Source organism: Oryzias melastigma, linkage group LG18 (assembly GCF_002922805.2).
Source record: "Oryzias melastigma strain HK-1 linkage group LG18, ASM292280v2, whole genome shotgun sequence".
Classification (NCBI taxonomy): Eukaryota; Metazoa; Chordata; class Actinopteri; order Beloniformes; family Adrianichthyidae; genus Oryzias; species Oryzias melastigma.
In genome coordinates this window covers 1,114,755-1,129,080 of record NC_050529.1, presented here as the reverse complement: position 1 = coordinate 1,129,080, position 14,326 = coordinate 1,114,755, and the positions used below count along the sequence as shown (strand labels likewise).

General features: G+C 47.3%; 2 protein-coding genes across 8 annotated transcripts in view; both read left to right on the top strand.

The window, feature by feature from the left end:
• The first annotated feature begins 1,260 nt into the window (after positions 1–1,260).
• Positions 1,261–3,563, top strand: LOC112155688 (early growth response protein 4). The gene is made up of 2 exons (XM_024287490.2): positions 1,261–1,763; positions 1,873–3,563. The coding sequence occupies exons 1-2, from the start codon at positions 1,637–1,639 to the stop codon at positions 2,943–2,945; spliced, it is 1,200 nt and encodes a 399-aa protein (XP_024143258.1). The 5' UTR covers positions 1,261–1,636; the 3' UTR covers positions 2,946–3,563.
• A 4,811-nt stretch (positions 3,564–8,374) lies between these two features.
• LOC112156156 (F-box only protein 41) overlaps positions 8,375–14,326 on the top strand; it is a 12,863-nt gene continuing 6,911 nt past the window's right edge. Inside the window, exons 1-8 of one of the 7 annotated variants that reach the window (XM_036216626.1) lie at positions 8,375–8,590; positions 10,708–10,838; positions 10,972–11,505; positions 11,591–11,670; positions 12,909–12,984; positions 13,119–13,307; positions 13,375–13,430; positions 13,632–13,772. In XM_036216626.1, the coding sequence (XP_036072519.1) occupies positions 10,710–10,838; positions 10,972–11,505; positions 11,591–11,670; positions 12,909–12,984; positions 13,119–13,307; positions 13,375–13,430; positions 13,632–13,772 (1,205 nt within the window). In that variant the 5' untranslated portion in view covers positions 8,375–8,590; positions 10,708–10,709. Of the gene's footprint in view, positions 8,591–9,448; positions 10,839–10,971; positions 11,506–11,590; positions 11,671–12,908; positions 12,985–13,089; positions 13,308–13,374; positions 13,431–13,631; positions 13,773–14,326 lie in introns of those variants that run through there. The other 6 variants (XM_024288348.2, XM_036216629.1, XM_036216628.1 and 3 more) reach the window with 6 other exon arrangements.

The following is a 14,326-nucleotide window of genomic DNA, read 5'->3' as shown; positions in this document are numbered from 1 at the left end:
AAATGTATAACCGTGTTCTACATGTCTGCTTTTAAAGAGAAAACTGGTCCAGAATACAAGAATGTTCTGGATCTGTTAGAACTTGAAGTCTGGAACCAACACTGACCTTTGACCTGAAGCCTCTGAGCTCTGATGGAAATCCTGAAGGAGGTTCATCAGAAGAACGGAGACGGATCAGCCACTGATTTACTTTAGATCTGAGAGGAGCACGAGGAACACGAGGAACACGAGGAGGAGCAAGAAGGACAAAGAGCAAAGAGCTCATATGGAAAAAAACATGAGGAACATGAACATTAAAAAAAGACCATGAAAAAAAGAGGAACCAGGGACCTAATGAGCATAAAGAACCTGAACAGCATGAGGAACATGAGGAACATGAGGAACATGAGGAACATGAGGAACATGAGGCTGGAGGATCTCAGAGGTTTGAATCCCTCACAGACAGACGGTTTAGATCCGATCAGCATCAACTTCATCTTCTCTCTTCTGGTGGTGATAAAAGCCGTTTAGAAGAACTGCTGATGTTTGATGTTCAGCACGAAAGACAGATCAGATCAGATCAGATCAGATCTGATCTGATCTGATCTGGTTAGTCCTGACAGAGATCTTCGGGTTGGAGGTGAATGTCTCACAGATGGAGGTTCTGACCTGCGGCTGATTATTGACTAAAAAAGTTCCGAGCCGAGAACTGCAGGAGGATCATCATCAACATCATCATCTTCATCATCACCATCATCAACATCATCATCATCATCTTCATCTTCTTCATCATCGTCATCTGCAGGAGCATCAAGACACCTCCTGAGTGTTTGAACCTCTGGACCACAGACAGGCGGCTGGACGCTACGGTAAGCGACCACACTTTGTACCAGGTTCTCCATCTGGAGGAACCGCGTTTATGTAACCCCTGGCCTGGATCTCCTCCGTCTCCATGGCGACAACATCCCAGCAGCTGCATGTTGCAGTGAAGGAATGTCACATGTGGGATCTCTCTCTCTCTCTCTCTCCCCGGTGTCTCTCTACCGCCTCTGCAGCACTGCGGAGCTGTCCGTGGTGCTGAAGCAGCTCTGGAGGCTCCTCTGCTCCCCTGAGTGAGGGCCGCTCCACCACAGCAGCTGTAACATCAGCCTGCAAGACTGAATCCAGGGAAAAATCAAAGTGAAATGCGTCAAAAGAAAGTTTTATAGAGTTCCTGCAATATCCCTCCTTCATCCATCTTTCATCCATCCTCCATTCCTCCTCCATCCCTCCCTCCACCCCCGGTTGTGTAACGTCCCTCCGCCGCTCCGTTGCCGCAGTGAAGGAAACCCCGCTCTCCCGGCACCGACGTCGCCCTGCCGCCTGTCCTTTTAAGGCATGGGGGGGTTCCCGCCGTCACGGCCGGATGCGGCCCATGTTTGGGCAGCTACGAAGCTCGCGGCGGGGGGAATCCCTCGCTCCGCCGTCCACCAATCAGAGCCGGCCGGGAGTTACCTTGGAGACGGAGCGTATAAAAGCGGCGCGTTCGCAGGGAGCTCAGCATCCAGCATCCTCAGCGCGCGGACTAACGGAACCGGCGGCCGCTTCGGATCGGAACCGACCTGTGGACACTATTGGGAAGCCCGGTTCTGTTGTGCACACACACCGACACTAAAGCATGCTTCTGGAGCGCGGCGACAGCTTCATGTCAGAGTTCGAGGACGCCTGCAGCGCCTGGGTGGACAGCGTGGGTTCGAGTCCCAGCGACGGCGCGGACTCGGACGTGGGCTCCCCGTTCAGCCAAGGTGAGTCCGCGCGCTGCAGAGGCATGTTTGATTGATGGTCCCCGCGTGGGCTGCGAGCGCGTGTTACGCAATGACAATAACACCCCCCCCCCTCTCTCTCTCTCTCCAGTCGTCTCTCCCGGTACCGACGCCTCCGACTCAGACTTCTTCTCCGACTTCAGCGAGTGCTCCTCGGACACGCTCTCCCCGTCCTTCAGCTACACCGGCGGCTTCTTCACCGAACCGGAGCCGGTTCCGGTCCCGGCGGCGGGCCTGAGCAGCACCGCGGACGCCATCCTCACCATGATCACGGAGATCGTGGGGATCTGCACGGAGATGGAGCAGCAGCAGAAGGCGGGAGCCCCCCCCGCCGCGCCCCCGCTCTTCGCCACCCTGCCCCCCCCGGACTCGGACCCTCAGGGGCCCCCCGCCTCTCTTCCCGTCACCGTTAAGAGCGAGTCTGCGGCGCCCTGCTGCAGCAGCGCCGCCCCCGCCGCCCCGCTCCTGGGGGGCCCCGCGGACGCCGCGCTGCCGCCGGCGGACGTGGCGGAGCTGATCGACTCTCTGCTGAGCTCCGAGGCCGGACACTGCGACCCCCGGCCCGCCACAGAGGTGAAGCAGGAGCCGCTGGGGCTGGAGGAGTGGCTGCGCGGCCTGGGGGGGGCCGGGGGGGATCCCGCCGCCTACGTCATCAGCGGCAGGCCGGAGCTCGCGCCGGGCGGGGGCGACCTGCTCTGCGCCCCCTCCACCCTGGACGCGCACGTGCTGTCGTCCCTCCTGCAGGGCGCGTTCCCGATGGTCAACCTCAGCAGCGTGCACGCGGCGGGAGCCCCCAAGCCGGCCCGCGGGGGGAGGCGGGCCCCCGCGCGCGGCGGGCTGAAGGTAAAGCCGTTCCCGTGCTCCGTGCAGGGCTGCGAGCGCCGCTTCTCGCGCTCAGACGAGCTCAACCGGCACGTGCGCATCCACACCGGCCAGAAGCCCTTCCAGTGCACGATCTGTGCGCGCAGCTTCAGCCGCAGCGACCACCTGACCACGCACACGCGCACGCACACGGGGGAGAAGCCGTTCTCGTGCGACGTGTGCGGGAAGAGGTTCGCGCGCAGCGACGAGAGGAAGAGGCACGGGCGCGTGCACGTCAAGCAGCAGCTGCGCGCGCAGATGATGGCCGCCTACTCCCTGGCTCTGAACTCTACCGGGGTCTAAACGCGCACGCGCGCCGGATTTGAGCTTTTCTGGATTTAACCGTCGATTTGATGACGTCACAGAGGACGTTTCAGCCTGACGCCACAGGTGCATGCGCGTCACACCTGCCTGGGAGGCTCAGGTGTGGCCTCTGCGGTGCTCTGGAGCGCCCTCACCTGCTGTGGGCGGAGCCTAAGGAGCTGAAGGAGGACTTCCTGTATCATATTGACGTTCCTGCATGACGTCGTGAAGAACAGTGATGTCAGAATGTCGTGCTCGTTCTGTACAAAGCTTTCTATCTGTTTGTACCATATCTCTATTTTTCTAGTCGCTCGTCTACCTCCTCATGTCGATGTTCTACGACCTGACTGTCGACCTCTCGGAAACGATGTCACTTTTCTATGAAATGATTGTAAACACACTGAATGAACTTTATTATATAATTTTCATTCTGACACGAGGGTGCAGGTGTGATCTGCCCCGGTGCATTGTGGGATATGTGTCCTGGTGTCGTGGTGTGAATTCAAACACCAGCTCAGTGCAGCTGAGCTCTGAGTAGCACACATGGCTGTGCAAGTTTACTGTTTCCTTGTTCTGCATGGAGGCTGCTATCGCTGTCAATAAACAACAACAACAACAGGAAGTGACTCCGTTTTTATCGCACCTTCACTTACAGCAGGAGCCTCAAACTCAGTCACACGAGGGGCCTAAATCCAAAACGCACAGTAGCAGGTCGAACAGGATAAACATTTATTGAACAATCTAAAACTAAACGTTTAAAACTTTAAAACTGCTAGATATAGAGCATTACATGTGATGACGCTAGAGCGGCTGGGTGGCTCAGTGGACTAGGTGAAGGGCTGACACGCAGAAGTCCTGGGTTCGATTTCCAGGGTTGACCACTGATCTCCACCGAGATCCACCCTTGATGCTGCTGCCTAACTGGGTCCCTGTACCCCTCAAGTACAGGGTTGTGTCAGGAAGGGCATCTGGCGTAAAAACTCTGACAATTCACTGATGAGAAACCCTGAAAGGGATAAGTTTGAAGTGAACTGCATGTGATAGTGCTAGTGTGAATGCTGGAAGCTGAATTTGGCTGAAGATGCTGAAATTAATAGTTAAATATGCAGAAGCCAGCTAAAATATTAGCTAAATGCCAAATTAGCCTAACAAAAAAACTTACGTTAGCCAAAACAGCTAACATGTAGCTGAAAAAACAGCTAAACTTCAAAACAGCCTAAAAAGACTAAAAAAAATTACATAAAACAGCTAGCATGTAGCTGAAATTTTAGCTAAACTCAAAAATAATCTTAATAACAATAAAACGAATCTTAAAAACAATCTTAATAAATGCCAAAATAGTCCAAAAAGCTATCAGAATGACAGTTTTTAAAACTTTAAACTGTAACTTCAGGCCACAGTTGCAAATAAGAAGGCTGTTCTTAATCTGTCCTGCATAAAAACTTTTAACTAACTAAAAACCAGATAGTATTACCTGTGATAATGTTAGTGTGAATGCTGGAAGCTGAATTTAACAGCTGAAGATCCTTGTGCTGATAGATGACGATTTTGCAACTGGTGGCTAAAAACGCTGAAGCTGAAAGCCAGATTAAATATTGGCTAAATGTCAAATTTGCCTAAAAAAATAAATTAAAAAAACGTAGGTTAGCCAAAACAGCTAGCATGTAGCTGAAAAAATATCTAACTCTGCTTCCTAGCAGCGCTTTACAGCGCCTTCTAGTGGCCCTTCTTAGCGTGAACCAGACCTCAGTCCCAACTGTCCTTGTGGCTGGAAATGGGCGTCTGCAGGTGATAAATATTTAAATCTTTACGAACAGGTGACCTGCAGAAAATATTTCAGGACTGTAGAGAGAACACGTTCATGTTTTATCAACAGGTGTGCTGCGGGTGACAGGTTGTAGTGAACACTACTACAACACATAGGTGTGTTCAGATGTTTTACTTTTCAAGGAGCCAGTAGTCAAACCTTATAAACCACTAGAGGGCGGAGTTACCATTAGACAGAGGTAGACAATCGCCAGGGGCCTCCCAACGCCCTGGGAGCCCCCCAACACACTGGGGCCCCCCAACACTCTGGGCCCCCAAGCTCAACAACTTATAAAAGTGCCTAAAATAAATTGTACACCCATTATTATAATCATTAATCACATTATTAATATTATTAAAAAACACCCTAAACTACTGAAATGACATCCAACTGATCCTGTGAGAGGATTCGGTCTCCCCCCGTTCCTCTGCAGGAATGGTACATTCCAGTGGAGGAGGGAGTCCCCAGTATTGACTAAACAAGTTCTTCATACAGTCAACGCACACAAGGACATAATTGATTAATAATTTAGAGTAGAAACTCCTCAGTGACATCAGGACATCATTCAGTCACGATAGTATCATTTTCCTCTGACACGTCTTCATGGGAATTGTTCTTGGGTGAAGGGGGGGGGGTTGTTGTTGCTCTCACCAGCCATGTTGTGAATTAGTTTATGTGAGCTAAAATACATTTTGGATTCTTGAACTTGATGATGTCTAAAAGTGAACAAATAAGGAAGGAATTCGATGTTTTATCCTGAATAAGGATTTTTTAAAATCTTTGATGTGACTGCAGAGGGCCCCCCTGTTATCATTCGCCTGGGGCCCTCAAACGGATAAGTCCGCCCCTGGACTGGAGTGTGGCGTGAGGACACCGTGAGTGAGTAACTTCCATTATTCTTACTAATATTTCAGTTCCTTCGAGGCTCCTTTGGCCTCCTAAAGGGACGTGGACCTCTGACCCGGCTGTGGTCGGAACTGTGGGTCAAACCTGCAAAAGTTCTGCCTCTGGATTTAGGGTTCAGATTGGACCAGAACCTCATCAACTTCAGCACGGATGTTGTGTCCAAAGGAATTCATGTTTCATCTTCCTCCTCGTGAAGACCGTGGGCTGTGCTACCATCATCATCTTCATCCTCGGGTTCCTTCCGGTTCCATCCGTCTGTCAGTCTACAGGCTGCTGTTGCCTGGCAACAGCCTCCCTTCTGTTGTGAAGGCTGCACTGCCATGGTAACGGCAGCTTCACCCACGGCGCTGCGGCGGCGTGCTCCTCTGTAATCTTCTGTTGGACGTCATGTGACCAAACTGAGCGGCATCTCCGTGGACATCCGGTTGTTTCGTCTCCGTCGATGAAACGAGGTTTGATTCCAGAGGAAAACGACTTCACGATACGAGTTTACCTGAAGTCAAACTGCTTGGTTCCTGATGATCCATCAGGTCCAGCTGCTGCAGGAAGACGGCGCCCTCTGGTGGCTTCCAGATGGAACTGCTGTTCCAGAGTTTAACTCCATCAGGGAATCAGTGAAGCTGGAGATGAAGGTCAAAGGTCACGGCAGCTAAAAAAAAACATTGGAAATCGCAAAACCCATAAAAATAAAAACTTCCAGATTTCATCTTTTCATTTCATCATCTTGAGATTTACTGAATCTATATATTTGATTATTTAACTAAAATAATTCAGGATAAGGGCTGCACGGTGGCGCAGTGGTTAGCGCTCTCGCCTCACAGCGAGAAGGCCCCGGTTCGAATCCCGGCTGGGACCTTTCTATGTGGAGTTTGCATGTTCTCCCCGTGCATGCGTGGGTTTTCACCGGGGACTCCGGCTTCCTCCCACCGTCCAAAAACATGCTTCATAGGTTAATTGGTGACTCTAAATTGTCCCTAGGTGTGAATGTGAGAGTGTATGTGTGTGTGATTTAGGCCCTGTGACGGACTGGAGACCTGTCCAGGGTGTACCCTGCCTTCGCCCTTCAGTGGCCGGGATAGGCTCCGGCACCCCCGCGACCCCGAAAGGGACACAGCGGTCAGGAAAATGCATGGATGGAATTCAGGATAATTTCTGCTCATTTAAAGCTGCAGAAGAAACATTTTTTTTAATAATCCTTCAAGTCCAAAAATATGTTTGATCACAAAGTGAGCAATACCACACTTTGCCTTCAGGAGGCGACAAATCCTCAAATCCACTTAGATTTCTCATTTTTTACTATGATTTTTTAAGTTGAACTTTGATTTGTAAAAATGCTGCAGTCAGAGCTGTTCACTATGAATACAACGCAGTTTTAAACTTAAAATGTTTTAACCTCAGCAGAAGGATTTTTATCAAGAGAAGATTTCAGAAACTGCAGCCTAAGACAGCCTGGAAAAACCTGGAACAAGCCTGGAATAACCTGGAACAGGCCTAAATGAGCCTGAAACAGCCTGAAAGGAGCCTGGAACAAACCTAAAAAAGCCTGGAACAAGCCTGAAATAACCTGGAACATCCTGGAATCACCTGAAACAGCCTGAAATAACATGGAATAAGCCTAAAATAGCCTGAAACAGTCGGAAAGAAGCCTGAAACAGCCTAAAATACACTGGAAAAGCCTGAAACAACCTGGAATGCGCCTAAAATAGTATGAAACAGCCTGGAACAGCCTGGAACAAGCCTGAATTAGCCTGAAATAACTTGAAATAAGCCTGGAAAAGCCTGAAAAAGCCTGATAAAACCTGAAAAAAGCCTGAAATAACCTGGGGAATGAACCAAACTAGCAGGCTACTCGCTAGAATCCATACTGCATCCCTTTTGTGATTCTTTGCACATTTGTTCCGACCTTCTCAGTTTCAGTGCAGATAATGCTGCCCGTGTGTCACATCCACAGTCATACGATGTGATGCAGAGAATTAACTACAGCTGGAGTTCTGAGTTAAATAAGCTCCGCCTCCTGAAGCTGCAGAGACAGTCGGGGACCGTCAACAAAGTGCATCAAAACATCAAAGAGATTGACTGTATATAGAGAACTGGACTGAGAGACCACGCCCCCTCGAGTTTCAGATGTTAGAAATATTTGCAAAATGTTACAAAAAAGAGAAAAAGAAAATCCTAGAAATTCACAAATCAAAAAACTATTTTACAAAATTTCACCCAAGAAAATAAAAAATACAAAAAAAAAATAAAATAAAATAAAATATTTTGAAAGTCAAACTGCTGCCTTACTCCGGGAGGTGTTTCTGCTGTGACGGAGTCACAGAACTATAATTAAATAGAGTGTAATCAGTCTGTGATGGATTTCAGGGTATTTCTGGTGATCCGTAGATCAGATCAAGTTGATCCTCTGGGATCTTTTGATGTCATTTGTTGATGGTTTCGCTGATCTCTGCAGCTTCACGTGCAGACAAGGCTAGAACGAGGGAAAAAAACAATTTCAAAAAACTCTCACAGTAAAAATTTATAAAATAAATTTATATAAATTTATATAAATAATTTATATAAATAAATTAAAACATAAACACATACATTTGTTTTTCGACTGAAATTATCCTTTAAAACCATAGACTGTATATAGAATAAAAACATTATTTTTTACAGTCTATGTTTAAAACGATCAGAACTGACAGGTCACGTGGCTCTGACGTCAGCGGGAGCACGCGGCTGCTTCAAGCCTTTCCCACAACATCTGGACCGGACCGGCTCGCGGGGCCGAACTGAACAGACAGCTCCGTTCTGGGCTCGTGCTGCCGGGGGGGAGTCGCCATGACGGTTCGGTGCTGATTCGGGACGAGTGACGTGACCGCGCGCCAAGGAAGGCTTGGAGAGAGGCGCGAGGCGGGAGGCGCGAGGCGCGAGGCGCGGCCGCTGACAGGTAATCGATCACAGCTGCTTCCGATGATCCGATCAGAGCAGCTGCAGACCGGAGTTCGACCGGGAAGGAACCTGATGACGTCACCAGCAGTCTGCGGCGCCGAACGCGGATAGAACATTTGGTCCAGTTTGTGACCGAGCAGAACCAGAACCGCGCGAGACTCTAAAGTCCCGCCATAACCGTTTATGTTAATGTTGGTATTTATTAATAAAATAAAACTAAGAAATAATTACAATAATTTAATTATAAGTGCATTTTTAAAATAAATGAAATATTTTAACTTTTTGACAGCAGTTTCTTTTTCAAAATAAAATACAAATTTTATCAAATCATTTTTCCAGCTGCAGCAGATTTACTTGTATTTAAAATGTAAGAGAGTCAAACGATATTTTCATCATTCTTTTTATTTTACTATAGAATATAAAAGTAAAAAAATCCAACGTTTGAAAAAATCTATACATCCGAATACAATTATATACTTTTGGAAATTTGTGCTAAAAAAGATAATAATATTTACTTTAAATTGAATCTTATAATAAGAAATGTTGACATAAAATGAAACTTTTACTAATAGAACCTTAGTTTAAAATCTAATTAGCCTATAAATGACAAAACTAAATTAACGCAGAATCACTAACTGTTAATATTTGTCTGCAAAACCAAAAAACCATCAGAGAAGTTCAATCGCCTCATTAACTATATTTTAAATAAAATAAGCAGTAAAAACATTTTTTACCGTCTGAACTCCTTTAAAACAGGTGAAGTGGATTTTTAAAACTAACAGACTTCTGCCCCTCTCATTATATAATTGATTTTTTATTGTTTATTGAAAATGTTTAAGTTGTTTGGACTTTTAAAAAAATGTTATTTTAAATGTCAAAAACTAAACTTCTACGTTAGCTAACAACAACTGAACTTTTTGTTTTGGGTGTAACCATTACAGAAATTTTTAGCTTTTTAACAAGCCCCAGAGCTGCCTTTATTCTGAAAATCTGGACTTTTGAGAGAATCTTTATTTGGTCTCAAAGTTGTCTCCTGCATGTCTTAAGTTGTGTTCAGTTTACAAGCCCTTCAGAGTAAAAGCGTTTGTGTTTGAAGTTGTTAATGTCGACACAACAACACAAAGACGCGTTTTAACTCTTTCTGTGGACGCGTCACTTTACTGTTCTACTGATTCAGATTCCTAATGTTTGGTTGGATTAAATTTAACTTAACTTCATGCTTTTATTTCAGCGGGAATAGTCTCAGTTTGGAATAAAATGGTGGAAATCTGAGGAAACTTTAGTTTAATCAGCTCCAGTTTATTGATTAATTGCTTTATTTTTTAACAATTTCCTTGAAAAATAAATAAATAAATAAAAACCATAAAAAACAATTTAAGATTTTATTAATCAATTGAAGAAGTGAAACTATATAATGTCATTTCTATTATGTTTTACTTTCTTTTTCTGTTGACTTTATTGTTTCTGTGCTAAAAACAGCTCTCATCAAGTTACAAATGAGGAGAAATGTAAATTTAAGGTAAAAATCGTAACTATTTAACATATTTATGAACTTGATATATAGCATTACCTGCTATAATACTACAGTGGATGCTGGAGCTGAATTTGGCTGCTGAAGATGCTGAAACTTATGGCTGAAAATAGAGTCTAATGAAGCTGAATCTTGGAGCCAGCTAATATGTTAGCTAAAATTCCATATTAGCCTAAAAAAACTTAGGTTAGCCAAAACAGCTAGCATGTAGCTGAAATATTAGCTAAACCCCAAATCAGCCTAAAGATCCAAATGCAAAGCCGGATCCGGATCCTCCATCAGCTGACAGGAGGAGGTGTGGCTGCGTCCCTCAGGTGAGGGTGGAGGAGGCGCTGCTGTAGCGTGGTGGGGGTGGAGAGCCGCTGCTTTCTTCCCGCTCATCCATGCGTGCTGAAATTCCTCTGGCGTGGAGGACGGGGCTTCGCTGAGGCGGCAGAGACGAGCCGGCGCTCCTCGCCGTGACCTCAGTCGCTCGCCGCTGCAGGACGGGGGGGCTCCTCCAGCGCTGAAGCTGACCCAGATTGGGCCTTCGGGGTGGTGTTTGTGCTCCATCCTCCTCTGCTTTGTCTCCTGCTCCCCCACAGCCATGTCCTCCTCGGAGATGCCCTACTTCTGTCCTCGCTGTGGAGACCGCTGCCGCTTCCCGTCCGTGCCGGAGCTGCGGGCGCACCTGGTCAGCCGGCACACCTATGAGACCCTGCTGCTGCTCTCACAGGTACCTCCTCTTTGTGTTTGGGCGTCTTCTGAAGGCGGAGCAGAACCGCCAAGGGGGTTCTCCTGGATCGAGGTCGGAAACCTTTAAGGGATTCAGGGATTGACATTAGAAATATACGGCTGTTTACTTTCAGGCTCGGGTCAGAAGTTCTCGTCCCGCCGGGCTCCTCCCCCTCCCCGGTCCGGCTGTGACCCAGAGCTCAGGCTCCGCCCCGGCCTCGGAGTCCTCGGGCCTTCCTCCACCCCTGTCCTGCCTGGACATTGCCTCCTCGTCTGCCTCCCTTCAGCTGCTCAGGCAGATGTTCAGCCCCTCAGACCCGGTTCTGCTGCCCTCTGGAGGTTCAGAAGAACCCTCCTCTGCTCTGGTCCCTTCTGGGTCGGTGGACCAGTTCCCAGCACAGAAACTCAGGCAGGTGGAGGTCTGTCTGGGTCTGGACCTTCTGCCGTCGGTGCGGATCGGGCTGGAAGAGCGGCTGGGTCTGGGCCTGGATCATAAAATCGCTCGAACGTTCGCAGAGGTGGAAGAGAGGGTGAACCAACGTGTGGGGCGACTGAAGGCGGAGCTAAACAAAAGGGAGGCGGAGCTTGAGTGGGAGAGACGAGACAGAGAACGACTGAAGAGTGAGAAGAAGGAGGTGGAGGAGAGGGCGGCGTTCCTCTCCAGACAGGTGGGATCAGCTCGACCATCAGAGTCTCTGTTAGAACGAGTTTCTGGACTGTTGGACCTTCAGGAGCTTTTTGACTCCTTCACAGATATCTGCTGCCGTGGAGATGATGGAGCGACTGAAGAAAGACCTGATGAGGAAAGATAAAGAGCTGAGAGAGCGACAACAGTTAGTGTCCTGAAGGATAATGTCTAAACATCTGACTTTGTTCAAGTTTATTTAACAGGTTTAAAGAAGTTAGCATGTTGATGTTACCATGTAAACATTGGTTTGATTGTTAGCATGTGTTAGCTTCATGACAGTTTAGCATATTAAGTCTTATGAGGGTTTAGCTTGTCAGCATTTGTTTTTTTCATTAAGGTTTTGTATGTTAGCATCTTTTAGCAGGTATTAGTTTCACATAGGTTTACCATGTTGGCATTTGTTAGTTTCATGATAGTTTAGCATGTTAGCATGTGTAAGTTTTATGAAGATTTAGCATGTTAGCACTTGTTAGTTTCATAAAAAATGTGCATGTTAGCATGTGTTAGCTTCATGATAGTTTAGCATATGCTACTTTCATGAAGGTTTAGCATGTTAGCATGTGTTAGCTTCATGATAGTTTAGCATATGCTACTTTCATGAAGGTTTAGCATGTTAGCATGTGTAAGTCCTAGGAAAGTTTAGCAAGTTTGCATGGGTAAGTTTTATGAAGGTTTAGCTTGTTCGCATATGTTAGTTTCATAATATTCTAGCATGTTAGCACACGTCTTATGAGGGTTTAGCATGTTAGCATGTGTTTGCTTAATGTAGATTCTGCATGTTTGCATGTGTTTGCTTTCTAAAAGTACAGCACGTCTTAGTGTCATGAAGATGTAGCATGCTAACATTTACTATTTTACGAAGTTTTAGCAGTTTGGCATGTATTAGCTTCATAAAGGTTTAGCATATTAACTTGTGTTAGCTTCATGATAGTTTAGCATTTTAGCATGTTTTAATATGATAGCATTTGTTAGTGTCATGAAGATTTAGCATGTTTTAGTTTCATGATAGTTTAGCATGTTAGCATGTGTTAGTCTTACAATGGTTTAGTTTGTTAACATGTCTTAGCTTCATGAAGCGTTAGCCTGTTAGCATGTTTTAGTTTCATGAAGGTGTAGCATGTTAGCATGTGTTAGTTTAATTTAGCGTTTCAGCACGAGTTAGCATCGTGAATTTTATCTCGTTACCTTAGCGTCATCGTGGTTTAGCCTGTTAGCATGTGTTAAAACCCAAACCAACACGATCAGCAGGAACGAGAGAGAGTGTGTGTAAACAAAAGGAATGATGGGATATCATTGGAGGCTTACTTCCCACCAACCGTTTCTTTCCGTTTCTGTGCTGAAGTTTCATGCTTTGAATCTGATGAAACGTCTGCCGTCTTTCAGGGAGGTGGAGAACATCGAGGACTTCCTGAGAGTGATGGCGGAGAAGGAGGCTGACGCCAAAAGCCGACTGCAGGTGGTTCTGGAGATCGTTTTCATGTTCGTCTGAGAACATCGAAGCAGGACATGAAAGGAGGAATTCTCTTTTTCAGAGACGATATCGTCTGTGCTTCTCCTGGTGTAGATGGATCTCAGACTCACATGTTCCTGCAGGTCTTCATCGAGATGCTGCTGGAACGAGCCGACCGTGCAGAAAGACACCTGCTGCTGCTCGCCTCTAACCACGCCCACTACGCACTCCCGAAGGCGTACTCGCCCGAAGCGGGGCGGGGCGGGTGCAGTCTGGATGGAAGCAAGGACGGCGTTGTGTCCGGAAGGTTGCAGGACGCCATCGGGAACAGGGTGAGAACCGGGAACGTCCTGGTTTGGTTAAAGGACGCTGCAGTTCTGACCCGTCTCTCTCCTCCAGAGGAGCTACAGCGTGTCGGGCTCCTGCAGGCTGGAGGAGCAGCGGTACCACAGCAGGTACCAGAACCTGTGTGCATCCAAGCAACCCGCCGGTTCCTGACGCCTCCTCTCATCTCCTCTCGCCTCCTCTCATCTCCTCTCACCTCCTCTCGCCTCCTCTCTCCTCCTCTCACCTCCTCTCGCCTCCTCTCGCCTCCTCTCGCCTCCTCTCGCCTCCTCTCACTTCCTCTCACCTCCTCTCACGTCCTCTCCTTCTAGCAGCCTGACCAGACAGATGAGGACTTTGTCTCTGGGCTCGGGGGGCTGGGACTGTGAGGGATTGTCCAACCTGCTCCACACGGGTCACTGCGGTCCGGCCTGGACTCAGAGGGACCGAGACGGGCGGAGGGACCGGTTCTGGTGGGTCTTCGTTCTGTCCCACAGCGACGTGGACTGAAGGAGCAGATCATCTCAGATGATCTTTTCTTTATGTCTACATCTTCGTCACTCAAGTACTCAAAGAATTCATCAAAATTTGCACACACCTCGTACACGGTTAGCGTAGTGTAAGCCCCTCCCCCTCTACCAAAATGATGACATCACAGCGGGATAAACCGTAAAAAAAAAGAAAAAAAAGGAAATGGGTCCAAAAAAATGTTTCAAAATCCACTAAAAAAACCAAAACACATGTCCCGTCTCACAGAATGAAAAAAGAAAACTTTTGTTCAATCCATCTTCAGCTAAAGTCTACATGACCACCGACATCTCATTGACCTCTGACCTCGGGAACAGAGCTAGAATAACCCCTTGAGCAGCTCATGTCTTCATTTTGGTATTATTTTTGTAAGTTGAAGACCAGATGATCGCACTTTAAAACGTTTTCTGTATTTTCCACAAAACCACCAAAAGTTACAACATTCTCTGTTGGCTCCGCCTCCAACAGCTGGAGAAAGGTCCAGAACTGTTTTCGTCGT